Raw genomic sequence first — 25,425 nt, forward strand, 5'->3', positions numbered from 1 at the left:
GGAAGCAGAGTGCCCAGCCCGCCGGGCCACGGCGAACCCTGGCAAATGGCCGATGGTGGGCATGGTGGGCCGGAGACGAGGCTGGCCGTGAAAGCGCTGGCTGGCGTGTGTGAGGCTGTGGGTGTGATCTTCATGACCAAAAAAGGACGGAGGGGGCTGGTGGGTAGCTCAAAGGCTGGGGCTCGTGCCTGGCAGTCCACGGCCTCGAGCTGATCCCTGGCAGAGTGTGACCCTCCACACCCCGCTGGATGTGCTCTGGCAGCCCCAGCAAGGGCCAAGCGTTCTTGTTTTTGTTTGCTCATGGGGCCACACGCAGGAGCGTGTTCAGTTCTACACCTGGGTCTGCTCAAGGGTCCCCGTGTGGTGCCAGCCCTGAGCACTGGGCTAAGCGCCACTGGGAACGGTCCCTGACACTCCCTGAGCCCTACTTGGGGCCAAATAAGGCGACTGGGAAGGTCCCAAAGGGTAGGGCACAGGCCATGTATGTCCAGTGCCCCAGTGTTCCACCCTCAGCACCGTATGGCTCTGGTTGCTGGCACCAAGCACCAAGCCATCAGGCCCTCGCCTCATGGGACCATGACCGGAAGTGGCCCTTGAGCCTCCAAGCCACTCCAAGATGACTCAATGAGGCTGAGAGTTCGACCCCAGTGCTACCTGCGCGTGTTTAGCAGGGTCCTGGCAACTTTGCTGTCTGGTCCCCCGCCCCCAGTTCTGCAATAGAGCATTTGAGCACTGTGGCTAGGAGTGTGAGCCTCGGCAAGCACTGCATCCAGAATGTGAGGGCACCACCACCCAAGTGTGGGCCTCCCAGGGAGCACCACGGCCAAGCGTATGTGTGACCCTGGTCACTGCAAAGGGGAGGGGATTTGCGAATGAGTGTCCACGAGACCCCACAGGAGTTCGAGACCAGGGGCCACCTTGCCTGGCCACTCGGCTGGGAGCTGCTCTGGGTGCCACTGGTGACTCAGCAGCAGTTGGGGCCTCTACCCCAGTCCCTGCCTCAGGTGGTGGCAACTGAAAATGCTCCTAGACATGGCCAGATGTCCCAGCAGTAGCAAATCACGGGGAAAGGGTCAACAGTGTTTGGGGGAGTCATAGCCGGTGGTGCTCAGGCTTACTCTTGGCTCTGCACTCAGCAACCACTCCTGGTGGGGCTCAGGGGACCATCTGTGATGCCCAGGATCAAACCCACATCACCCATGTGTAAGGCAAGTAAGTACCTTACCTGCTGTACTATCTCTCTGGGCCCTGGAAAGTGCAAACTATTCAAACTATTGAAGACTGAGGCAAGTAGAAAAAAGTCAGCCTAGCAAACAGAGTTCCCAAGTCATGAAGTGTTTTCTTTTTTTTTTGGGGGGGGAGGGTCACACCTGGCAATGCTCAGGGGTTACTCCTGGCTCATGTACTCAGGTATAACTCCTGGTGATGCTCAGGGGACCCTATGGGATGCTGGGAATCGAACCTGGGTCGGCCGCGTGCAAGGCAAACGCCCTACCCGCTGTACTATCGCTCCAGCCCCTCATGAAATGTTTTCATAAAGGCTGCTGGGGGCTTCTTCCTGTCTGCACACGGGGAACAGAAAAGAAGTATGGAGCTGGAGTGATAGTGCAGCAGGGGGAGCGCTTGCCTTGTTCCTTCCGTGGCACCCCATCTGGTCCCCTGAGCACTGCCAGGAGTGATCCCTGAGCACAGAGCCATGAGTCAGCTCTGAGCACTGCCGGTTGTGGCCTAAAAAGAAAAAAAATGTTTTTTTAAGTAGCCATGCAAGTGAATCAGCAAACTGGGGACGCAACATGCTTTGAATTTGTCCTGGGAGGGGATGCTGGATGGAGTCTAGCTGCTCTGGACACCAGGCCCAGTCGTCGCTCTGTTTCCAAACGAACCCATTTGGGGTGCTGGTGTAACCGTTGTTTTTTCGGGGCCCAGAGCATCTTCTACCGTCTTCGCTTAAGCATGGTCCTTCACGGAACTCATCTTGCATCTGGCTTTAAAGACTTACCTGGCCGCGCAAACCATAAACAAGCCCGCAGCTAAGCCCAGGGGACAACTTGCTTCCCGAGGGAAAAGCTCTGGACTGCAACTCACTGCAGGCGAGGACAGTCCCTGGAATTCTTCATTAACCTTTGCGACATTGCAAGGCTGTGGGCGCAATTACTCACCCATCCACCATCATTCGTTCCCATTGTCCGGGCAGTATTTCTTGGCCAAAAAATGCCGTCCGAGCAGGGGGTGGAGGAGGTGGTTGGCACTATCAGTTCGTCAGCTCCTGTGGAAAAAGGGGCAGGTGGTGGGGAAGATTTGTGTAATGTCATGTAAACAACATTGGAGCAATCCCCAGGAAAAGAAAAGATGAAACAAATCTACCGCCCCCTCTTTGCCTCCTCCTCCCTTCCCTCCCCCCCGCCCAGTCGTGGTGTCCCCACTGCTGCCTGGCAGTCCCGTCGCAGTGGGGCGGTGCGGCCCGCGCGCAGGACGCTGCGTCCTCTGTGGGCAAGAATGCCCTAAGCGTCAGGGGCAGGGCCAGAGGGTGGCCGAGCACGTGACTCCGGCAGAGCGGCGGGGGGGGGGGGCAGGGCAGGGGAGGGGCGCGGGGGAAGGAGAGGGTTCCCGCGGCTGAAGCGACATTTCCCTGGGGCTGCTAGTCCATCTTCTCGGCTCCTGTTAATGTGCCCCTCCACCCTCCACCCACGGGCGTTGGGGATCTCGGTAGCATTTTAACTCAGTATCTCAAGAATATGGAAGCGAAAGGTAAGTTGCCTATGAGAAAACAAAGAAGAGTGACCTAGAAAAGCACACGGCCACTTTGTGGCTTCTTTCATATCCGGTGTTGAAAACAGCTCGCCCGGACAGACGGGCTTCTGTCGGTCCCCCGGGGGAGATCGGCCTTGCAACCGGTATTGGTTGGTGCGCAGGCAACGGGGGTTCGGAGCCCAGGTGGCGTGGAGGTCGTGAAAGCCGCGGGGCGGAAGGACACACGAGAGGGACTCTGCTCACTCCCCCTGGGAGGACAGCCCGGCTCCCCCCTCTAGAGCAGCCCCTCCGGCTAGGGTCAGGGAAAGTTGTCATTGAAACCCAAAGGAAAGCAAAGGAAGTTGGAACCCGAATGCAAAGGCAAGCGGCGCCTGCTTTTGTTCTCTCACGTTTCGGAACCCGTTCTGTGCTGGAGCGTGGACGTGTAGCCTGCAAATAGGCGACGTGCACCGTGCACAGGGCTCCGAGGGGCCGCTCCGAGGGCTCCGTCCACCAGGCTCCCGCGGCTGTGAGTGAGAGATGTTGACATTGGACACAGTGTCCGTAATAGTAAGGTGAGTCACTTCTGCAGGACGTGAGAAAAATTAGCACACGGAAATAACGAGTTACTGCAAAGTAACCGTTTCGTGACCGAGACAGAGTTAGTTCCTCGGCCCGAAGAGCTAAGAAAGTTTGGGCACAGCTCCGGAAGCCCCCGCCTCGGGAAGGGCGACCGAGCCTCAGGTAAACGGAGCGCTGAGGGGTGCAAGTGGCTCTGGTGCCTCCTTTCTCTCTTTGGCGCGGACCATCTCCTACCGCAATGAAGCTAAAGAGAGTAACTGAAAGCGTTCTTCGTCGGCGCCAGCAGGAGCGCGTCCCGTAAGGAATACACTGCACGCGAAAGCAGCAGCGCACGCGACCTAGCATTGGCACCCCTCGACCTCGGGGTCACAGGTGCGCCTGCACCGTTCTCAAGGACTCCAGCCCAGATGCCTGGGTCTCGCCCTTGCGGTGGCTCAGCGCTGACTTCCGAAAGTCACCCCCTGCGCTCTCCTACCCGCCCCTCTGCGGGGCTGCGACCCGGTCTGCGCGGCCCGGCGTGCCTCCCGGGGTCCGCGGACGGTGCTGGCCCCAGCCCCGCGCCCACTGGGTGCCAGGGTCCGCGGGGTGGGTCCGGGTCCGACGTCACGTGGCGGCGCGGCCCGCCTCCCGGTGACGTCAGCGCGCCGGCCGGCGTGCAGAAAGGATGCTCGGCTGCGGGGCAGGTGGGCGGCCGGCCTGCGCCATGAGGCACGGCAGGTAAGGGGCTCCTGGCGGGCTGCCTGGCTGCGGCGGCGCCGCGCGTAGGGCCCGGGACTTGGTGTGACCCCTTTGGGAAAGGGGGCAGGGGGAGAGCGGCCGCCGCTCGGGCGGAATAGAAAGCCGGGCTGGCACCCGGAACGGTGCTGAGCGGCCCTGGCTGCACCCTCCCAAATTCGGGGTGAGCACCCTGCTTGCACGGCTAGAGAGGGCGCTAGCCCCCGTTAGCATCACCCCTCCCGCCAACGGTCGCTGTGCTCCGCCAAGCCGACACAGACCCCGGTTCCCCTTCTCGAGGGCTTGTCGCGGGCTGCAAGCCCAGGCGTGCGGGGCATTGGAATTTCGGACGCGCTCGTGCGCGTTTTTTTTTTTTTTTTTTGCCCGGGGCCGGTGTTGAAAGGCGCGGGGTCGGAAAGGGCTTTCTCCTCCAGTGCTCTCAGTAGATGCACGCAGAATCGGGGCTCGTCAGAGCCACAGGGACAGAGAGCAGCACCCAAAGAGAGCGCGGGGTGCAGCCGCATCTCCCGAGAACAAAATAGGCTTTCGAAGAGGCGGGGGGCGGAGACCAAAACCCTCCTGCAAGAATTCCCAGGCTGGTTTCCTTCCCGTGCTGAGTAATTAGCGGCTGAAATGCAGAAGGGGCGTGATGACTCAGCAGCCGCCGGCGGCGGGTCAGGGGATTCGAGTTCTGGCAGGACGGCGTGGGACTGGAGTGCATTCTTGACGCGTGGATTTGGGGTGACAGTCTGCATTTTGGGTCAGAAACCGCCGAGGGGCTGTGACATTCCCCGCCCCCCCCCCCCCCGCGGAAACTGGAACTCCCCCAGGAGCCGCGGCTTCCGTTGGTACGTTTCTCTCGGAGCCGACCCCCTGCTGTGTTGCCCGTACTCAATTATTGATCTCAGGTTTCTTTGGGTTCGTGTTGCCTAGAGGGATTGAGATCCCGGAGTCCACACCCTTCTTTCTCTCCCAGCCCAGCGCCTGGAAAAACCCTACCTCCCAGGAAGAGACTCCCCCCCCCAGTGTCTCCATAAATGCCTTTGGAGATCCATCACCCCTGGCCCAGACCTGGTGAATCGCATTAGTATTTTGAGCCTCTTACACCTTCAGAGCGCTGCCTTTGTGCCTTGGCCCCAGAGCACTGGGAATGAGCAGTGAGCTGGAGAAACTCTCACATGTCTATCTTCTCGCGAGAATCCCTCCTCTGTTGCCTTTCCCTGCTGTAGGATGTATTGGAAAATAGAGCGTGAAGACTTTCATTGTGGGGGCTTCCAGAAATAGCTGTTGAGAAGGCGTGGCCTGTTTGCTGGTGACTGGGAGAGCAGCTTGGCGGCAGGAGGGTGTGGGGAACAGGAAGCACCCCGCAAGCAATAGATCAGCAGGTGCTTGGCAGATTGGGGACAGCCCTGAGTGCGTCCCCCCCCCCTTACGCGTCCCAGAATAGGATGTGGCTGGGGGGGAAGAGGATGGCGGTGACATCTGCGGCAGCCCTGGGTGGCACTTGCATCTGAAGGCAGCAGCATCCCCTGGCACGGCCCCGCCTTATAGCTAAGATGGGCCTGCGGGGCCGGCTTCCTGGTGGAGGCATCGCCTCATGTGATGGCACAGGAGAGGCAGGAAGCGGGACTGTGGACCCTGTTAGGGTGCTTTCAGGCAGGGGGTGCTGACAGTGTCCAGAAATAGGTTCCTTGACCCCCGGGAGGGGCCTGGCGCAGGCCCTCCTTCCCGGCAGCATGCAGAAGCCGCTTTGTTCGTTCCCTGAGCTCTTGCTTCCCACGTCGCCGCCGGGAGCTCAGTGCAGCTCACTCGTGACAGGGTGGCACTGTGCGCTCGGCCCAGCTGCACCTGAACTCAGAGAAGCAGGGGGAAGGCGACGTGCTGGCCCAACCCGAGAGCCTGTAGCAGGGTCCTCAACAGAGGTGGGGCGGGCGCGCGGGGTGGGGTCAGCACCAAAGACACTAGTTTCTTGCGGTACTCCAGGCTGGATGGCCAAGGTCATGGCATGAGGCTCTCCTGGCTGGTAGTGAACTCGCATTCTGGGATGTCAACCCAGCATGTGCCCCTCGGCTCCCCCTCATCCTATCACGCAGGGGAGGTAGGATCTCTATGTAGGGATTTGGGGGGCACAAACATTCAGTCCACGACAAAAGGCGGGGGGCTTCCCGGCAGCCCCAAGACAGCGGGCCTGCGGGGAAAAACAGTGTTGTAGGAGCTGTGATGGTCCCGTCACCCCTCGTGCCACACTGCTCGTGGGTTGGACACGTCACTTCAGAGGCTGTATCATTTGGGGGCGCTGGGGGTTGGCCGTGCCCAGGGCCTTTTTCTGGCCTTGCATTTCTTCGGCAGCCTGCCCATGGTCAGGGCTGATTCTCAGGGGCGGCTTCCACCCCCTGCTCGCGGCCACTGCCTGGTGTCTGTCCATGGCCCACGGAGCCGACTGTGCTTGCCTGGAGGGTCTTATTCCAGGAACTGCCTTCATGGGCCCCTGCCGCCTTTGCTGTGTGTCCAGATGGCAGTGGTCCCGGGCGCTCTCCTCCCGCCTCCGTTCCAGGTAGATTTTATTCTGTGTTTTCCACAGACACAGACTTTTCCTCCCAGGAGCCCATGGTCTTCTCTCGAGACCCCCTCTCTGCCCAGGGCCCCAAAGGCTAGGGCAGGCGCTGCCCTTGGACTCTTTTTTTTTTTGCTTTTTGGGTCACACCTGGTGACGCACAGGGGTTACTCCTGGCTCTGCACTCAGGAATTACTCCTGGTGGTGCTCAGGGGACCATATGGGATGCTGGGAATCGAACCCAGGTCGGCCGCGTGCAAGGCAAACACCCTACCCACTGTGCTATCGCTCCAGCCCCTGCCCTTGGACTCTGACTTGTGACTGAGACTCTCACCCCTCGTGACCCCAGCTCTGAATGGACGACACTCTGCCCTCTCCTGGGGGGTGCTGGGGAAGGCCCCTCCTGGCCATGCTTGATGCCTCTCTGCTTGGAACCTTTCCGGAGGGGCCCGTCAGTGTGTTCGGTGCTTTGGCTTCCCGGGGGCCACAGCTTTCCCTCAGGAGGGCAGTGGGCTTGCTGGACAGTGGGCAGGCTAGTGCAAGGGAGGGTCCACAGCGGCCATGTCCAGCAGCAGTGTCTGATGGTGTCTACGTCCCTGCTCTGGGGTGCCTCCGGTACCTCAGAGTGAGCTGATTTCGGTCCGGGGCCTTTGTAGCACTCAGCAGGCCCAGAGGAGCCTCAGCGGCTCCCCAACAGATGCGCCTTCGGAGCAGTGTGGCCGCCAGCGCCAGACAGAATGGTTATTGTCGAGAGACGGGTTCTCTGGGGAGACTCAATCCTTGGCACCGGGAGCCCAGGGACCTCATGCCCCCCTGCCCCTGGGGTGGTGAGGAGAGAACACTGGGTGCTTTGTGCCACCTAAGCGTGTGCTGCTGGCCGCCTTGTCCTCCATGCAGGCTACGTTCCAGGAGGGGACAAATAAGACCATGGCCCTGGGGCTATAGTTTGCCCAGGGTGGAGCCATGGGCTGGGTGGCCTTTGGGATAGATGGCCGAAAAGTGGGATTGCTGGGTCCTGTGTCAGGTCTATTATAAGGCTTGTTTCTTTTTGTCTGGGGCCCACACCCGGCAGTGCTCACACCATAGTCTTGTTTCTGCTCTCAGGGATTACTCCTCATGGGGCTTGGGGGGCCCTATGGGGTGCTGGGGATTGAACCTGGGTTTGCCCCCTGGAAGGCAGATGTCTCACCTGCTGTAGATCTCCCTGGTCCTCAAATCTTAGTTTTTTGGAGGAGTGTCCATATTGTTTCCTAAAATGGTTGGCCGCCATTTCCACCAGCTTGAACGGGGGTTCCATTCTCACGCACATCCTGCCAACGTGGGCTTGTCCGTTCTCTGTGATGTGCACCAGTCACCCCTGGGTGAGGAGGTTTTCGTTGTGATTTGCATTTCTCTGATAAGGCATGTACAGCAGCTTTGCATGGATGAAACAGACTAAATTGCAGTTTAGGATTGTGCATCTCTGAGATTCACTCCCTTCCCCGACTTTCTTTGGAGCTGTGGTCCATTGGCCTCGCCCCCCAGTGCCAGGCCCAGGGGGCCCCCCTCACTGCCTTCAGGAAGATGAGCCGCAAGGGGTGAAGGCATGATCTCACCAGCTTCACTGCCTGCACTGGAGACAGTGCAACACGGGCCTGGGGGCTCAGTGCGCTGGGGCGCCTGCTTGGTATGATGGAGGCCAGGTTTGGTTCCTGGCAGTTCAAGGCCCCTCAAGCACTGCCAGATGTGGCCCCCAAACTAAAAGAAGTAGATAAATGAGCTAAATGAAAGGAGACTGTGTGGGTCCCATGAATTGGTCGTTGATGGCTGTGCAGAGAATGGAAAGCGTGGATTGGGGTGGGAGCCAGCTCCTGAGTGGGACCCTGGGGCTCTGGTCCGTCTCACCCAGGTTCCAGGCTGCCTGGGAGTGTCCTTTACTACTTCCACATGGCTTCCTTGGTCCCCCGCTCTGGTGGAAGCCACCTGGCATGACCTGTGGAACTTTCCTTTTTTAAATTTTTTATAATTTTATTGAGATAGTTACAAGCTTTCCTGTTTGGGTTTCAATCTCACAATGATCAAACACCCATCCCTCCACCAGTGCACATTCCCCACCACCAATATTCCCAGTATACCCCCCCTTTCCCACCCTCCCCCTGCCTCTAAGGCAGACAATATTCCCCATACTCCCTCTCTACTTTTGGGCATTATAGCTTGCAAGACAGACACTGAGAGGTCATCATGTTTGGTCCATTATCTACTTTCGGCATGCATCTCCCATTCCGACTGGTTCCTCCAGCCATCATTTTCTTAGTGATCCCTTCTCTATTCCATCTGCCTTCTCCCCTCCGCTCATGAAGCAGTCTTCCAGCTATGGGGCAATCCCCCCTGGCCCTTGTATCTACTGTCCCTGGCTGTCAGCCTCATGTGATGTTATTCTGTACTCGACCTATGGAACTTTCAGGATAAGGCCTGTCCCCAACAGCCTGGACCCACCAGCCTTGTCTGCATCCTGCCCCCATCGGCCTCCACTAGGGATTTTCCCTATCGATCTCCCTGCGTGGTTTTTGGCCAGTGGGTTCGGGGATGAGGAGTCCCCTGGCATTAGCACAGACGCTAATACAAGTAGGCGCCCCAGTTTTCCAGTCAGCACCCAGGGCGGAGTGCCTCTCCCCGGCCCTTTCCACATCCAAACCACTGAACCGTCTTCTGGGCCTGTTTTACCCAGACTCCCACTCACCTTCGTGCATGAGGGGGCCCTGGGCTTTGACATCCTGACCCTGTGCTGTCTTGATCATGCTCTTGGGAGGGTAGAGATTGTGCAGGCACCTCCAATGTGGGACCAGACCATAGAGGTTGCTCACGGCACCCACACACTGACGACAGGAAATAAACTGGGGAGTAGCGCTTGGGGGCGGGGAGGGATAGTTCTCACAGCATAGGCCCTGCCACAGTGTCAGCTTCTCTGGGAGGTGGTTACGAAAGTCGATTGTCAGGCTGCGGTGACAGTCCAGTGGGGAGGGCATTTGTGTTGCCTGCAGCCATTCTGGGCTCAATCCCCAGCATCCCATGTGGTCCCATGGAAAACCAAACAAAAGGAGAAATGCAGATTGTTTACCTCCCCACCCTCTGTCCTGGGGGTGTGGTGCTGATGTTCACTGAAATTCCTCCATCACGGGTGTGACCATGAAGAGCAGCGGCCAGCCTTTCGTCGCTGTCTCTGGCCATTGTGCGGCTTTATCTCAGCTGGACATTTGTTGCAGTCAGTAGAATAGATGATGGTGTGGCTGGGCAGATCGCACAGCAGCTGGGGAGCTTGTCTTATCTGTGGCCCACCTGGGTTCGAGCCCACCGGGAGTGATCCGTTTGTGCAGAGCCAGGAGTGAGCCTGAGCACGGCTGGGTGTGGCCCCACCTTCCACTGACAGAGCTTTTTGCTGTCATTTCTACTAACTCTTGCTGCAGCCCTAGGTAAAAGGAAAATTTTGTCCATTTGCTCCGAGCAGCTCGGAATGAAGAATGAGCAAGTGCCATAGAATTGTGCCTTCTTTTGGAGACACGCCAAAGTGGACCCTGAGCTAAGGAGTCCAGTGCAAGGACATTTTGTGGGCTGCAGGGACTCCTGGGAGGGCCACGGGAGGCTGTGGCTGACTCAGCGCTTCCCAGACCTCTCGGCACTCCACCGTTTTGTGTCTTCCTCGCCCTGATTTATTATTGCAAAACAACCCTGCGCAGCCAGCAAGGCAGAAGGCGAGGGGGCAAAGTCTAAGGAATCGGGCGCCCATTTCCAGAGTTCGTTCACCTGCTTCCTGGAGGCTCGCATGACCTGCTTCGTGCCTCCTGCCGGGAGTTGAAACAGCACATCCAGGAGCGCACTTGTGTGTCAGTGCTGGGGTTTTGGGGTGACGCCTAGCTCATAGGTCACGCTCCTGGCAGGAGGAAGCGCATGTTAAACAGAGTTAAACTCAGGGGTTCTGAAGTGCTGGGAATAGGCTGGAGCGATAGTACAGTGGGTAGGGCATTTGCCTTACACGCGGCCAACCTGGGTTTGATCCCCGGCATCTTATATGGTCCCCCAGGCACTGCCAGGAGTAATTACTGAGTGCCAAGCCAGGAGTAACCCCTGTGCATCGCTGGGTGTGGCCCCAAAAGCAAAAACAATGCAAAAAATAAAATGATGTGCTGGGAATATTCTTGAAGTTCAAGTTTCCCCGGCCCTACTGGGGCCAGCCCTGCGAGCAGCCTTCCTACAGAGTGGTAAGCTGTGCACGAGGACGGGCCCGTGGCCTAATCTGTCACATCTGTACTTGAAAAGTGGCCAGAATGCAGTGGAAGGGTTTGAAGGATGCAGCAGAGTGCTGACCACTTTGGATGAAGCAGTTAGTTGTTCTCGAGATGGGTTGGGACCACAAAGCCATCAGTATGGGCGGTTCGTGTGGTCACGTGCCGCCTTACAACTGTGAGTGGATAGATCAAGGTCAGCACTTTCCTTGAACTTCTTTGCAGTGTGATAGGGACACTGGTACAGGCCCTTTGGTACTGGAAGGGACAAGCTGGGAGTTCTTTCTGCCCACGGACCGCCTGGAAAAGTGTGTGTGCATGTGTATGTGTAATTGTGGAAGCAGGAAATGCTGATGTGTTGGTTAGACTTTAAACTCTGAGTCTTTGAATTGGGATTCGCAGAAGGGGGCAGAATAGTGTTGGCCACAGCCTCTGAATGTGGCAGTGACGGTGGGCTGGATGGTGGCGTCTTTTATGCAGGTGTCGTCCTCTGAGGGAGGTGACTCACGCTACCAGGCTCCCCACGGGCTCCTGAAGCAGCCACCAGGCTGCTCTGGGCACTCCCACAAATGCCAAGTCCAGCTCCTTCCACTCCGGAGAAGCCCGTGTTCTCTCTTGAACTCATCTCTGCTCTCACTTTTTTTGTTTGTTTGTTTTTTGGGGTCACACCCAGTGATGCTCAGGGGTTCCTCCTGGCTCTGCATTGAGGAATTACTCCTGGCGGAGCTCTGGGGACCCTATGGGATGCCGGGGATTGAACCCAGGTTGGCCGTGTGCAAGGCAAACGCCCTCCCCACTGTGTACTGTTTCTCCAGCCCCTCTGCTCTCACTTCTAAGTAAATTTTGTTCCATGAAAACGATTCTGCTTCACAGGGAACAGAAATGCTGATTCCTAGGTGCTACTCTGCACTCCAGGGTGAATCTGAATTTCCATCAGGGTGTCCCAGCCTCAGCTTCAAGGCAGTGCCTTGGACTCTTTAATGTAACATGCCTCTGGGCTGGTGCCAGGGGGAGTTCAGAAAGTGGCCATTGGTTCTCCCTGGGCCCGACTGTGCAGGCCCCATGCCTTCTGCTTCTGTCACTGTCCCTGCCTCGCTCAGAACGCACCAGCCTCGCGGGGCATAGCCCGGACATGTATGTCTTGAGAAATTTACATTCAGTCCCATGCCATGCCACAGACTGAGCAGGGGCCAGCAGCTGCCCTTCAGATGTGACAGTGTCTCTGGACATGGCCGATGTTCCCGCGGGCAGAACGGCCAGTGTTGGGGGGCACCAACCCTTCTCCACTCCCATTCCCTTCAGCCCTGTGTGCTTGGCTGTGGTGCTCCCCATGTTGACACTCCCTGAGTTGTAGTGTTCTCACCCGTCACCCTGGACTTCGCCATTCCTGCCTGTGGTCCTCACTTATTATTTTTTAAATTAATTAATTTTATTTTGTTTTTTATTTTTATAAAGTTGTTCACAATGATTTATTACATTCAACATTCCAATGTCAGTCCTACCGCCATTACACCTTCCCAGCACAATTATCTCCAATTTTCCCAACCACCACCTAAGCCTGCCCAATAGCAGGCCCTAAATAGTTTATTTGGTATTGCTTATTATGATTAATTTGGTAAAAATGATAAAAAAAGATTTCCTTAGAGGAAAGTGTATGAAAATTGTTGTATCTCACCCTAGAGCCATTAAGCCCTTGTATAAAAGATTACTAACATATTGTTACAGGTTAAGACTTGTGTGTTCATATTTGAGATTGGTTACTTTCTACTTTACATCCCATCCAATGTGGTATACCATTCCTGGTATATCATTCATGTAGAGTTTGTGATGTTGCTCTGGGAATTCTAAAATTTTGATGTGGTGATACAGTTAGAGTTTAATTTTTAACTGGATGGTGACTTTGGGGTCTGGAAACATGTCTGAAACTTGCTGATCTCTTTCAAGATTTATTATGAGTCTCTGGATCATGGCCTGTTAATGAGCTTATATGGCACCAGAGATAGTTTATGGGCATGAATGCCAGGCTTCCAGAAGAACAGGAAGATGGGGGGAGCTCGCCTATCCCTGACTCCATGAGAGCCTGGAGATTTTGGTCACAAAACTTGCTACTTGAGTTTTTCAACAGATTTATATTTGGACGAGGCTTGTCTGAGCCTGTTGAGTCCGGCCTTGTGGTACTTACTTTTTAGCTCAGTGCTTGCTGGGCATGGCAGGCAGCACAATTGCTCAAGTCATGTTGTCCCATGTGGGATGCTGGGAATTTGAACCCACGACTATTAAATAGTGTGCAAGTCCTCTGGGCCCAGCGTCCCTGGCTCCCTGCTCCTTGCTATAGACACCTGGCTGGATGAACGCTCGAGGGTGGCTTCTTTCCCCAAAAGAAGGATTTCCTTCTTCCTGTTGTTCATAATGTGGCTCTCCATGTTCCCTGACTCAATGGTTCATCCAGGCGTGGTTACTGGCTATCCTGGTCATGTGCCCATGGTAGAGGCCGGAGGAGACTGGTCAGGAACAGGCACACATGGCCGTTGGGCCCACCTGCCACCTCTCCCTGGAACTCCATGTTCTGCTGAGCTGCCTTTGGGAGGGCTGGAGGTGTGCACACAGCCAGCTGAGTCCTGCTTTTGGCCCTAGTGCCTTTCATCTGCTCCACTGCAGGGCGGGGCGGGGGGGCACCCCCCTCCAGTGTGCTCTCAAAGGATGGCAGGGCTCCTGCTCGAGCACCCTCTGGTGGCCGTGGGGGTACTATGACACTCTTAGGTCAGGGCACCGGCTTGAAGGAGCTGCAGCTCTCAGACATCCGCTCTGAGCTCAGTGTCCTCTGTAATCCATTTCGGTATGAGCTCAGGGCACTAGGAATGGCCGCTTGTGATGACAGGGCTGTGCGAAGTCTGTGAGAAATGGAGGTGTCTTCACCTTGATTGTGGATGCCGCTAACCTCCCTGTTCTGAGCCTCTCCTTGTGCTTGGTTGGGACTGGCAGCGGGGGCGGGGGGGGCGGGCTGCTTTCCTGATGGCTTGGAAAACTAGGTCAGAGCTGGGGTGAGGAAGAGGCTGTGTTTGTCTTCACGAGCTGAGGAACTGCGTGTGTGTGTGTGTGTGTGTGTGTGTGTGTGTGTGTGAGAGAGAGAGAGAGAGAGAGAGAGAGAGAGAGTGTCTAGGCCGGCTTTTGGCGTCATGGTGACATTCTTCATGGACCTGTCTGCACATTGTGACAGATATGGACAACGAGCTGACTGGATTTCCCACGCTGCCCTCTGGATGGCGGTGCAGTGGCTACCAGGGGACAGGGAAGGGACAGCTGGCTACAGAGGCCCAGGGAGCTGGAAGGGGACTTTAGCTGCAGTTTCTGCCATGCCGACACTCCAGCGCAGTCTCCAGACACCGGCCCGGTGGGAGCAGCCTCCTGACTCCTGACTGGGCTCAAGTCACAGGGGCTTAGCAGGTAGAGAGCCGGCTGGCCAATGGGACCAGGTATAATTTGGGAGAGGAATATGTACCTCAGAAATTAGCTGAGCCTGAGACCTTGGTGGGCCGAGTGGGGAGTTTTGCATGTGGGAGACCCAGGTTCTAGCCCTGCCACAGTAGAGGGGCCCCCGGCCATTGCCAGGAGCAGCTCCCCAGCACTGAGCACCCAATTGGGTGTGGCCCTAAAACCCAAGCCCAAACTGAGTCAGATCAGGTACTTGCCTCAGGGCCCACTCCCCAATTCAGTGGATGAAAAGGTGCGTGAAGAAGTATGATGGTGGCGGGACTGGAGCGATAGCACAGCGGGTAGGGCGTTTGCCTTGCACGCGGCCGACCCGGGTTTGATTCCCAGCATCCCATATGGTCTTCTGAGCACCGCCAGGAGTAACTCCTGAGTACAAAGCCAGGAGGTAACCCCTGTGCATTGCCAGGTGTGGCCCAAAAAGCAAAAAAAAAAAAAAGAAAAAAAAGAAGTATGATGGTGGCTGCATGGGGCTGGTGGGAGGGCGTTGGAGTTCAGTGCGTGTAAAGGGGGAGGCCTTGCCAGAGTTCACAGACAGGTCATTGTCTACTGTTTGAAGAGCACAGCTGAGTAAGGGGAGCCATTGGACTGTCAGGAAGGAGCCTCCAATCTCTGTGGGCATAGGGGTGCAGTGGGGGCCAGGCAGAGCGGTTGGCACACTCAGGGCCCCAGGGCTCTGCTGGTGTTGGGGATCAGACATGCCAATAACTTCAATTATCCAGAAGTGCGATCCCCTCTCTACCCTGTCCAGCACTCAACTGTGCCCCAAACTCTGCTCGCTTGTCTGTAGAAACCGTTCTGTTGTGTCAGTACCCCAGTGCCCAAAGGCCAGGCTTCCTGCCGCGTTGTGAGGGGAGCGAATGTACCTGGGGTTGCTGTCAAGGGCTCGGCCATCCATTGGCATCCACGGAGGGGACATGGGCTTGGCTTGCAGGGGACAAGCTGTGCCAGGCTCCTGGGGCTTTTCCTGCCGGGAGACCAGCCCTACAGGTCCTTGCCTGCCTTGAAGGACTGGATAAAGGACTGATGTGTTCTTGTGCCTGCTGAGTCCTTTGGAGAGAAGTCGACGTTGGCCAGGACAGTCTCTGTTGTGCATTGTCGGAGGCTGCTGCCGCCACGTCCTTCCTCAAGCCCAGTGACTCACAGAGATCTGTTCCTGGGCTTCTGTGCGGGTCAGCCAGGTGGTTTGATTGATCGAGTGGAACTCAGTTGGCCTCGACGGGGCTCGCTCCTGATCTCCCGCTGTGGGCCTGGGTGATCCAGCACATCCTCTGCTGAGTGGGTCTCCTGTCTTCCCGGCACTGCCACAGCTGAGCCCTGAAAGGAATAGCAGAGACCCGTCACCTCTCGGGGCCTCGACTCGACGCATGCGCGTGCTGTCCCCGACGGTGCTCAGGGCTTCCTCCTGGCTCTGGGTTCAGGGATCACTCCTGGTGGGGCTCGGGGAACCATATAGGGTGTTGGGATGGAAACTGGGTCGGCTGCATGCAGAGCCAGCACCCTGCCCACTGTGCCATCGCTTTGGCATTAGCTCCGTTCCGTGCTGGCTGGGTTTTCAGCTGCCAGTGCCCAGCAGACTTGCTCTACCCCGCCCACTGCAAGCTGGTTGCCACCTGCATCCGCAGAAAGGAGAAGGAACTTGGCGTTCCCGTTGGGTGCTTGCTCTGCCCGACTCTTGCCCGGGTCTGCAGCAGCAGCTTTACTTTCTACCTTGGCATGGCGCAACCCTCCAAGGTGGGATGTCTTAAAGCAGGAGAGTCATGCAGAAGGTCAATCAGTCCGTCACTCAGGCTGCTTTATAGCTTATAAGGTGATTCTACCACTTTGCCCAGAGCGACCCTTCCGCGTGATGACCATGCACTTTCCTGAGTCCCGGGTGAGACCTTCCCGTGGGCCAGTGCAGGCAACCATGAGGGAAGGCCACTCGCCAGCATTGTCACCAGCAGCCCCCGTCGTCAGCAGATCCCTGGCTCGTACTTCTTTGTCCTTGACCTGGAACTGAGGTTCCCTGCTTTTTGCCCAAGTCCCTCTGCTTGAGAGCCTCATAGGTGCCATGCAGTGGGGCATGTTGGTCCCACTGTCTGTCGGGCCTGTGGCCGGGCAGTGGGTGTACAGGCGCTCTGACCTGGCCGGTGTCTGACTTGGCTGGGCGAGGAGCTGTTAGCTCAGGCCGGCCTGCTGCGTTTCCAGTGAAGAACGGTGGAAAGCCGGTGCAGTGCCTGCACCCACCCCCTGTTCTCCCAAGACCACAACCTGGGGATGAAAGAAACAGGGTGGGGGATTGGAGCGATAGTACAGCGGGGAGGGCATTTGCCTTGCGCACAGCTGACCTGGGTTTGATTCCTGGCATCTCATCATATGGTCCCCCGAGCAATGCCAGGAGTGATACCTGAGTGCAGAGCCAGGAGTAACCCCTGAGCATCTCTAGGTGTGACCCCCCAAACCAAAACAAATAAATAATTTTTTCCATTTAAAAATTTTTATTAGAAATCACTGTGGGGTACAGTTACAAACTTATGAACTTTAATGTTTGTATTTAGTTTACATCCCTCCACCGGTGCCCATTCTCCTCCACCAATGATCCCAGTATCCCTACCCCCACCCCCACCCCAACCCCCACCACCCCACCCCGCCTCTGCAGCAGGGCATTCCCTTTTGTTCTCTCTCCTTTTGGGTGTTGTAGTTTGCAATAGAGGTATTGAGTGTCCTTCATGTTCGGTCTATAGTCTACTTTCAGTTCATATCTTCCAACCCGAGTGGGTCCTCCTAACATCCTCTACTTGGTGTTCCCTTCTCTATCTGAGCTGCCTTTCCCCCCAGCATGTGAGGCCAGTTTCCAAGCTGTGGGGCAGACCTCCTGGTTCTTATCTCTACTACTTTTGGGTGTTAGTGTCCTATTCTGCTACTTTATAACCCACATATGAGTGGTTTCTATGTCTGTCTCTTTCTTTCTGACTCATTTCACTCAAATGATACTTTCCATGTTGATCCACTTATCTGCAAATTTCATGACTTCATCTTTTCTAACATCTGCATAGTATTCCATTGTGTAGATGTACCAAAGTTTCTTTAACTAGTCATCTGTTTTTGGACACTCCGGTGGTTGTGGGGAGAAAGGGACTCTCCTTCACTGCTGGTGGGAATGCCGACTGGTTCAGCCCTTTTGGAAAACAATATGGACAATTCTCAAAAAGTTAGAAATTGAGCTCCTATTTGATCCAGCAATGCCACTCCTGGGAATATATCCCGGAGAGGCAAAAAGTTATAGCAGAAATGACATCTGCATTTCTATGTTCATTGCAGCACTGTTTACAATAGCCACAATCTGGAAATAAATAATTTTTTTTTTAAAAAGAAAGAAACAGGATGGGTCTGCTTACAGTCTGCAGTTAAGTCAGCTATGCCCTCTCCCAGGGTGCAGGTGTCTTCTGGCAGAGGAAGGCGGGCCAAGGGCCTCTGAAATAGAGGCACACACACAAGGAAAGACTGGCTGGCGTCGGTGTGAGCAGAGGTTGTTGGAAAGCCCCCCTCCCCCTCTCCCCCCTCCCAACAGGCTCCACAGTGGACACAGAAATAATGGCTCTAGATGGCAGAGGCTCAAGCCTGGTCCCCCCCGTGCTAGGCTCCCGCCCATAAGGGTGAGCTAAGCCCGCGGAGCCAGGGGTGTATGGGACCTGCCTTCTGCCCCTGCTCCTGCTCTGACAGCCACGAGGTGTGATTCTGGATCCCTCAGTAGCACTGGGTGTGCCCCTCACGACAGTAATAAAATACAGAGGAGCCCACAGAGTGCTCTTGCCCCCTCCACCCTGAGCCCCAGAGAAGACTGTGGACAGTCTGTGGGCGGCGGAATCCACAGCCGGATGGTTCGGCACGTGGAGCATGGACTGTGGCCCAAGCTGGGCGAGAGGGAGGCATGCAGGGGTGGCTGCGCATGCTCACGGCAGTGCCTGCTAGTGACCGGCCGTGCCTTTCTCTCCCAGGGCTGTCTAGCATGGTCAGTGAGGGCGCCATGAGTGGCTCTGGGAACCTGATGGATTTTCTCGATGAGCCCTTCCCTGATGTGGGGACGTACGAGGACTTCCACACCATTGACTGGCTGCGGGAGAAGTCACGGGACACTGACAGACACCGGAAGGTAGGTGGCAGCCACAGAATGGCACCCTGTGGGAGGGACAGAGATCATGACCTGTTTACAGTATGCGCAGATAATTATGGTATCGCAGATAATTATGGCCTCGGGGGCTTGGAGGATAGGCTGTGTCTCAGGGAGCGGACCCTGGATCCAGACAGATCCAGACAAGGGTCACCTCCCACCCTTGTCTCCTTCAGGCTGGGGGACTGTTGGGGTGCATTTGTGGACCCCGTGTACTCATCTGGGAGGTCAGTGACCTGCCAATGAGGCGATAGGGTGTGTTGCAGACCTGAGAGGTGCCCACTGGTGGTGCACAGGAAGGTTCAGTAGCTGGCAAAGACACTCGGTCAGAAGAGGCCAAGCTTTCAAAGAAGACAGGGGTGGCTTCCATGCACTCATCCTGCTGGCATGCACCCCCCCCCCATGCAGTTAGCTAATTCCAACTTCTCCCCTTTGTTGCGAGCCGGCCTTTCACCACTGCTGGTCTGTAGAAATTTCCTGCTGGCCTGTGAGGAAATAAGTGGCCCATCTGGTCTCCCTTCAGAGCAGCTCTTACATCAAGAGAGATCAAATCACTCCTTGGAAGTGTCAGAATGAATGCGTTGACCCTGGCGCCTGCCACCAGTGACTCACACTTGAATGTGACTTCTTTAACACAAGCTGCAGCGCCGGTGTCAGCGTGCTAAGTGCATCGGAGGCGGGATGGATCCTGATTGATTGGAGATGCCAGTGGCATCTTTGAGCCGGAAAACCCCGCTTGCCACCCCGCTTGCACATTGTGGTAGGAAGCCGTGAGAGTAATGGGAGTGGGAATTCGGTGCCATTCATTTTCTCAGTAGCTCTGTTTCCCATGGAACGGGAACTGGGAGACATCCGGATCGACTGCTGTCTCTGCTTGCTTTCTAGATAACGAGTAAGAGCAAGGAGTCCATATGGGAGTTCATCAAGAGCCTGCTGGACGCCTGGTCGGGATGGGCGGTGATGCTGCTCATCGGCCTGCTGGCAGGTATGTGCCAGACACGAGTGCTCATCTTTCATTCCCAGGCAGAGGATTATTTTCACGTTGTTTGCTCGTGGAAAATACATGTGTCCTGTCACAGTTAGGGTGGACCACACATGGGCCCCCGGCCAGCCCCCCTGGAGGCTGTGATTATAAGCGAGGTTGGCCCTTTCTGCACAGTCCACACTGCAGGGCATTGCAAATATGTGTTCTTTCTTTTTAAAAAATACATAATTTTTATTATGCATTTCTTTATTTGCTTTTTGGGTCACACCTGGGGTTATTCCTGGCTCTGCACTTAGGAATGACTCCTGGCGGTGCTCAGGGGAACATATGGGATGCTGGGAATCAAACCTGGGTTGGCCGAATGCAAGGCAAACGCCCTACCCGCTGTGCTATCGCTTTAGCCCCAATATGTAATTTTTAAATAATCGATTAAGGTACTATAATTTACAGTACTGTTGCTCATGGTTTCCTGTGCCAACACCACACCATTACCAATGCACCACCTTCTTCCCCTAAGGACCCACACCTCCAACTCAGTTGTGTGCCTCAGTTCTCCCGCTGTGTTGCCTTTGGCCCTTAGTTGCTTCCTGGCTGTGTAGTTTTAAATCCCACTGATGAGAGATCATTCTGGGTCTGTCCCTCTCCTCCTGCCTGACTCCACTCAGCAGGATCTTGTCCCGTTCCATTTAGATGGCTGCAAGTTGCGTGATTTTCTTAGAGCTCTGTGGTACCCCGTTGTGTGCATAGATCATGACTTCTTGACCCTTTCATCGTAGTTGGACATTTGGGCTGTCTCCACGCCATGGCTCTTGTCTTACGTGGTGTGATGACTAGATTGTGTGTCTAGCCCTTTTCAATGAATCTTTTTAGCAAACACATTCTTTTTTTTGCTCTACATACTGGGTTATGTAGAAAGCAAGAAAAAATAGGAAGATTTGATGTCAAATACTAAAAGGCCATATGGGATTGCCTTGGCTCCTACTGGCAGGGTGCGGTATGAGTCCGTAACACTCTCAGGTACCCCACACAGTGAGACACACCCCCAGTATCTGAAGCCAGTCTGGGAAGATCCCTCCAGTCCTTGCAATGTTCTGATCTGTGGGGGCTCTGTGACCTTTACTTTTCTAACCCCAGCACCGTGCCGTAGCTGTCGTGCTGAGCAGTAGATGTTTTTCAGAGTAAATGAATGTGTGTGGAGAAGGAAACTGTTCTTTTATTATTATGTTTTTATTTTTTATTTTTGAGGCCATATTCAGTGGTGCTCAGGGCTCATTCCTGGCAGTGCTCAGAGGACCATATTGGGTGATTAATATCTAAGAGATGCACAGAAGGAAAAAAATCTCCCACCATGAAGGAAATGGTCAGTGAGGGAAACGGTGCATAGGAAGCAGGCAGCGTGCCTGGCTCGGGGGTGGGCAGGAGTTTGCTGTCGGCTTTGCTGTCTTTATTTAGGAGGGATTTGTGGGGTGCTGGGCTCCTCAGAAGGAGAAATAAGGAGTGAAGAACCCCAGACTAGGCACTTTGCACTGTGCTGGCGTCGACTCTGCACCACATGCCTCCTTGGCCATTCTGTAACTGAGCTGCTGTTCGCTCTGGCTGGACCCCCACTTGCCTTCCATCAGTTCCTGCAGGGAGAATGTCCCGGCGGTTGAAAGGCAGCATGCTGCTGCTGATCACTGGTGGAGTAAACCGGTGGAGATGAGTCTCCTTCCCCCATTTTCCTTGGCCGCCAGGAGAAGGGTCTACCCGAATAAATACAGTGGCATGCTCCTGGGCAAGTTGGTCTTGTGACCGCATGGGGTGGAGTGACCTAAGCCTAGAATGTTCCACTGTAGCCTGCAGGACGCCTGTCCGGACCCAAGTGGTACTCCGTGATGCGAGGTTCGAGGCGGGCAGGCAGGGCCACTGCAAGCCAAGGCAGGGAGTGTTGTTTGGGTCTGGAGGCACCTTAAAGGGAAGCTGGTAGACTGCCCCAGGGGCTGATGGTGGGCAGGACCCAGTGGCACCACTGCCCCACCTGCCACTGGCCAGGGTCCCCGGGCCTCTGTTGCCTGGCCCCACACCTGTGGAGGGCCTCTGCAGGGCCTTTATCAGGAGTGACCACTAGGTGTCACTGTTGCTCCACGGAAGGAGCTGAGCCCTAGCCCGGCCCGGCCGGCCGGGAAAAGGAGATGCCAGGTAATGTGTTTGGAAATGAAAGGCTGGCAGAGGGTTGGCATTTGGGGTAAAGGTTGGGCCTTGTCCCCAGATATCTGCAGGACCTCTTCCTCTCTTTTATAATGTCTCTGAGTGGCGGTGCAGTGGCTACCAGGGGACAGGGAAGGGACAGCTGGCTACAGAGGCCCAGGGAGCTGGAGGGGGACTTTAGCTGCAGTTTCTGCCATGCTGACACTCCAGCGCAGTCTGCAGACACCGGCCCGGTGGGAGCAGCCTCCTGACTCCTGACTGGGCTCAGGTCATGGGGGCTTAGCAGGTAGAGAGCATTTTCCTCTCGAGTTGCCCCGGACAAGCTTCCCCAGGCTCCATCTCCCCCTCGGCCCAGCGTCCCTGGCAAACAGCTTCACTGAGGAACTTGACTAAGGCCCCAGCTGAAGCACACAGCTCAGTGGCTCTCTGCTGTGTGGCCGGCCTCTGCTCCACACGTCTCCCTCAGCGTCCAGAGAAGTCTGTGCGGCTCCCCAGACGCAGCCCCCCAGCCCCCCCCCCCTCCCATAGCCCAGAACCTACTTCCTGTGCTGCTACATTAGCCTGATCCGCTGTTCTCTAGAAATGGAGCTTGTGATGTGTGTTCGCTTCTTTGGACCGAGTGTGTTCGCTTCTGCGCGTACTTGGTGGTGGCTGTTTGTGTTGTTTCCACAAAGGGGCGATGGTGAGCGATGGTTCTAGAAATGCACACATCCAGGGCCCTCTATTCTCTTGGGCAGAGGGGGCGCTTGGGATCAGCTCTTGGAAGAACGCGCTTCCTCCTGACTCTCTCCGGTGTCTTTCTCCCCTTGCTCACTGCCAGGGCAGGGAGTCGTGCCTGCCGTGCAGTCGTGGGTGATTGGCCTGTGCCCACCCTGCAGCCTGCGAGTGATGGGCCGGCCTGAGTGCTGTGGTTTCTCTTTAGTTCTTCGGTGCGCTCAGCGATTCCCTGTGAGTTATACAGTCCTGTACAAGGCCGGCAGTCGTGGCCCACGCTGCCTGGACACTGGGGAGCCAGGGACTAGCAGTGTGGGTTGGCCCCCACCATGCACAGATGGACATGTATTGCGGCCTGTCAGGACATGGCGGGGAGAGTGAGGAGAAATCAACGGGAACTTCCTGAAGGAAGCGGTGCCTGAGCTAAAAACTGGATGGGGGGTGGGGGCTGCCCAAGATGATGCAGTGGACACCTGGGGAGCTGTGCGCTCTGACGGTGTGGATGGTGGGCAGTGGTGCCAGGGGGCTACCCCGTGGTGCTGTAGGTGAATAGCTGATACTGAAACCAGGATCCCTCCGCTGGAAAAGCTTGAAAACACATACTCCCTGGCTTCCTCAAAGGCTGGAATAGATGATTCTAGAAAGACTGCAGCTTCCTAGCGGGTGATGGCTCCTGCGCGCTTCCTATCTGCTTCTTCCAGGCACCCTGGCTGGGGTGATCGATCTGGCCGTGGACTGGATGACCGACCTGAAGGAGGGCGTGTGCCTCTCGGCCTTCTGGTACAGCCATGAGCAGTGCTGCTGGACCTCCAACGAGACTACCTTTGAGGACAGGGACAAGTGTCCGCTGTGGCAGAAATGGTCGGAGCTCCTGGTGAATCAGTCGGAGGTGGGTATCTGGGGCCTCGGCGTGGGACGGTGTTGGGGCTGTCACTGTCCCGATGATGGTCCCTTCACTTTGGGCTTCCCCCAACCTTAGGGAAACCCTTCCTGACTGATTCCCACACACGGCCAGACCCTGCCTCGCCTCCTCATGATGCGTAGGGGGCTGCTTGTCTGTCGGGGGGTGTCTATACTCCAGGGCACTCACATGGCGCTGGTGGCACTGGTGAGCCCCCTGACAAGCAGTTTTCTGTTTCCGTGTTAAGTGAGGCCCAACTGTGTTTTTAATCCTTGTGTTTGGCTTTCTGTTCTGATGGTGGCAGGAAGCCACATTGGAGATGCTGGGGGATACCCTCGGGATGGTGCTCTAGGCTCACTCCTGAAAATACTGGGGGACTGTGCAGTACTGTGACTTGAACCCAGGGCCTACGCGTGACAAAGCATGCATGCCAGCCTATTGAGCTCTCTTGGCTTTGGACTTTGAATGAGTGCTCATGCTGAAGAAACAGGATTTTTTATGGGGCCAGAGAGTGAGAGTACAGCAGATAAGGCACTTGCCCTGCACACGGCTGACCCAGGTTCAATTCCTGGTACTGTATAGGATCCCTTGAGCCCTGCCAGCAGTGATCCCTGAGTGCAGAGCCAGGAGTAAGTCCTGAGCACTGTGTGGCCCCCAAATAAAAGCAAGCAAGAACACATTGTGTTTTTATGCCTTCAAGTTTCCTTTGACTTTTTTTCAATAACCAACTGGCATGATAGCACAGCGGGTAGGGCATTTGCCTTGCACGCGGCCGATCCGGGTTCAATTCCTCTGTCCCTCTCAGAGAGCCTGGCAAGCTACTGAGAGTATTCTGCCTGCACGGCAGAGCCTGGCAAGCTCCCTGTGGCATATTCGATATGCCAAAAACAGTAACAACAAGTCTCACAATGGAGATGTTACTGGTGCCCGTTCGAGCAAATCGATGAACAACAGGATGACAGTGCAGTGATACAGTGCTTTTATGATATTCACATATTCACTGTTGTTCCCCCAGTTCCACAATCTCATTTTAGAACATTCGTTTACTCCCAAAGAAACCATGCACCCATTATCTACTATTCCCTGTATCCATCACTCCCCAGAAGCCACCAACCCACTTTCTGCTTCTGTCACCCCTCCAACCCCAATTCCAGACATTCAAGTACACTGCATGCAGGCTTGTGTGTCTGGATTCTTTCCTCAGCGCCAGGATTTCTAGGTTTCTGCATGTTGCAGCATAAATTGGTTCTTGGTTCATTTCCTTGGCTCCATCTTCTTTCAAGGTCTGGATCTGCCATGTCTCTTAGCCAGCCCCGGCTGATGAGCCGCGGTTGTTCCTGCTTTTGTGTTGTCATGGATGATTGTGCTTTGAATATTTGTGTACACATTTCTGTGTGAGTGCGGGATTTGGTTTCTCTTCACCTAAGAGTGGGATTGCTGGGTCACATGACCGTTGTATGTCTTGAATTTTTGAGAAATTGGCAGACCTCCAAAATGGCTGCACTGTTTGACCGCCAGCCCCCTCCCCCCCACATATCTTATATGGGGATTCTTATTTGTGCACATCTTGACCAAACTGTTTTGGATCACTACCCGGATTGGTTTTTCCCTGTCTTTGACGATGCTGTCCTTGGAGGTATGAGGTGTGAGCTGTGTCATTGCTCTTGCCATCTGCCCATGCCTTTTATGAGTGCATTAGAGTTGGGGTTTGTGGGTCCTCTCAATGGGCAATGTCCCAGGACCAGGGGGTGCAGAGGTGAATCCCAGACTGGGTGCTTGCCTTCATAGCACTTCGAGTTGCAGATGTGTGTTCAAGTCATCTTTTAGGAAATGGTTCAGTTCTAACCCAGTTTACTAGTGGCTGGAGGTCACTGAGGGAACAGAAGCCCATGGGAGCAGGAGCTTGGTTGCCAAGATTCATACTAGGGGGTAACGTGAGGACCGTTTGAGCTGGAATATTCCTGGAAGATAGATATAATCATCTATTTATACATCTCTTCTCTCGCCCACCCTCTTTTGCTCGATTGACTTACCACAGCTGAAGACATTTGGAATGCACTTTGCCATTTTGCTAAACCCCTCTCCCAGTGGAATTGAAAATTAATTCCTTCAAATCTCAGAAGTAGACATGGATCTTGAAATCTCACACGTTCTCAG

At 55.5% G+C, this 25,425-nt stretch overlaps 1 protein-coding gene across 1 annotated transcript in view; it reads left to right on the plus strand.

Annotated features, from left to right (window-relative positions):
- The first annotated feature begins 3,903 nt into the window (after nt 1-3,903).
- CLCN4 (chloride voltage-gated channel 4) overlaps nt 3,904-25,425 on the plus strand; it is a 56,976-nt gene continuing 35,454 nt past the window's right edge. Inside the window, exons 1-4 of the mRNA XM_004612175.3 lie at nt 3,904-4,029; nt 18,309-18,463; nt 19,367-19,466; nt 23,069-23,256. Coding sequence (XP_004612232.1) covers nt 18,320-18,463; nt 19,367-19,466; nt 23,069-23,256 — 432 coding nt within the window. The 5' untranslated portion in view covers nt 3,904-4,029; nt 18,309-18,319. The remainder of the gene's footprint in view (nt 4,030-18,308; nt 18,464-19,366; nt 19,467-23,068; nt 23,257-25,425) is intronic.

The sequence above is a fragment of the Sorex araneus genome, chromosome X (genome assembly GCF_027595985.1).
Source record: "Sorex araneus isolate mSorAra2 chromosome X, mSorAra2.pri, whole genome shotgun sequence".
In the NCBI taxonomy this organism is placed as follows: domain Eukaryota; kingdom Metazoa; phylum Chordata; class Mammalia; order Eulipotyphla; family Soricidae; genus Sorex; species Sorex araneus.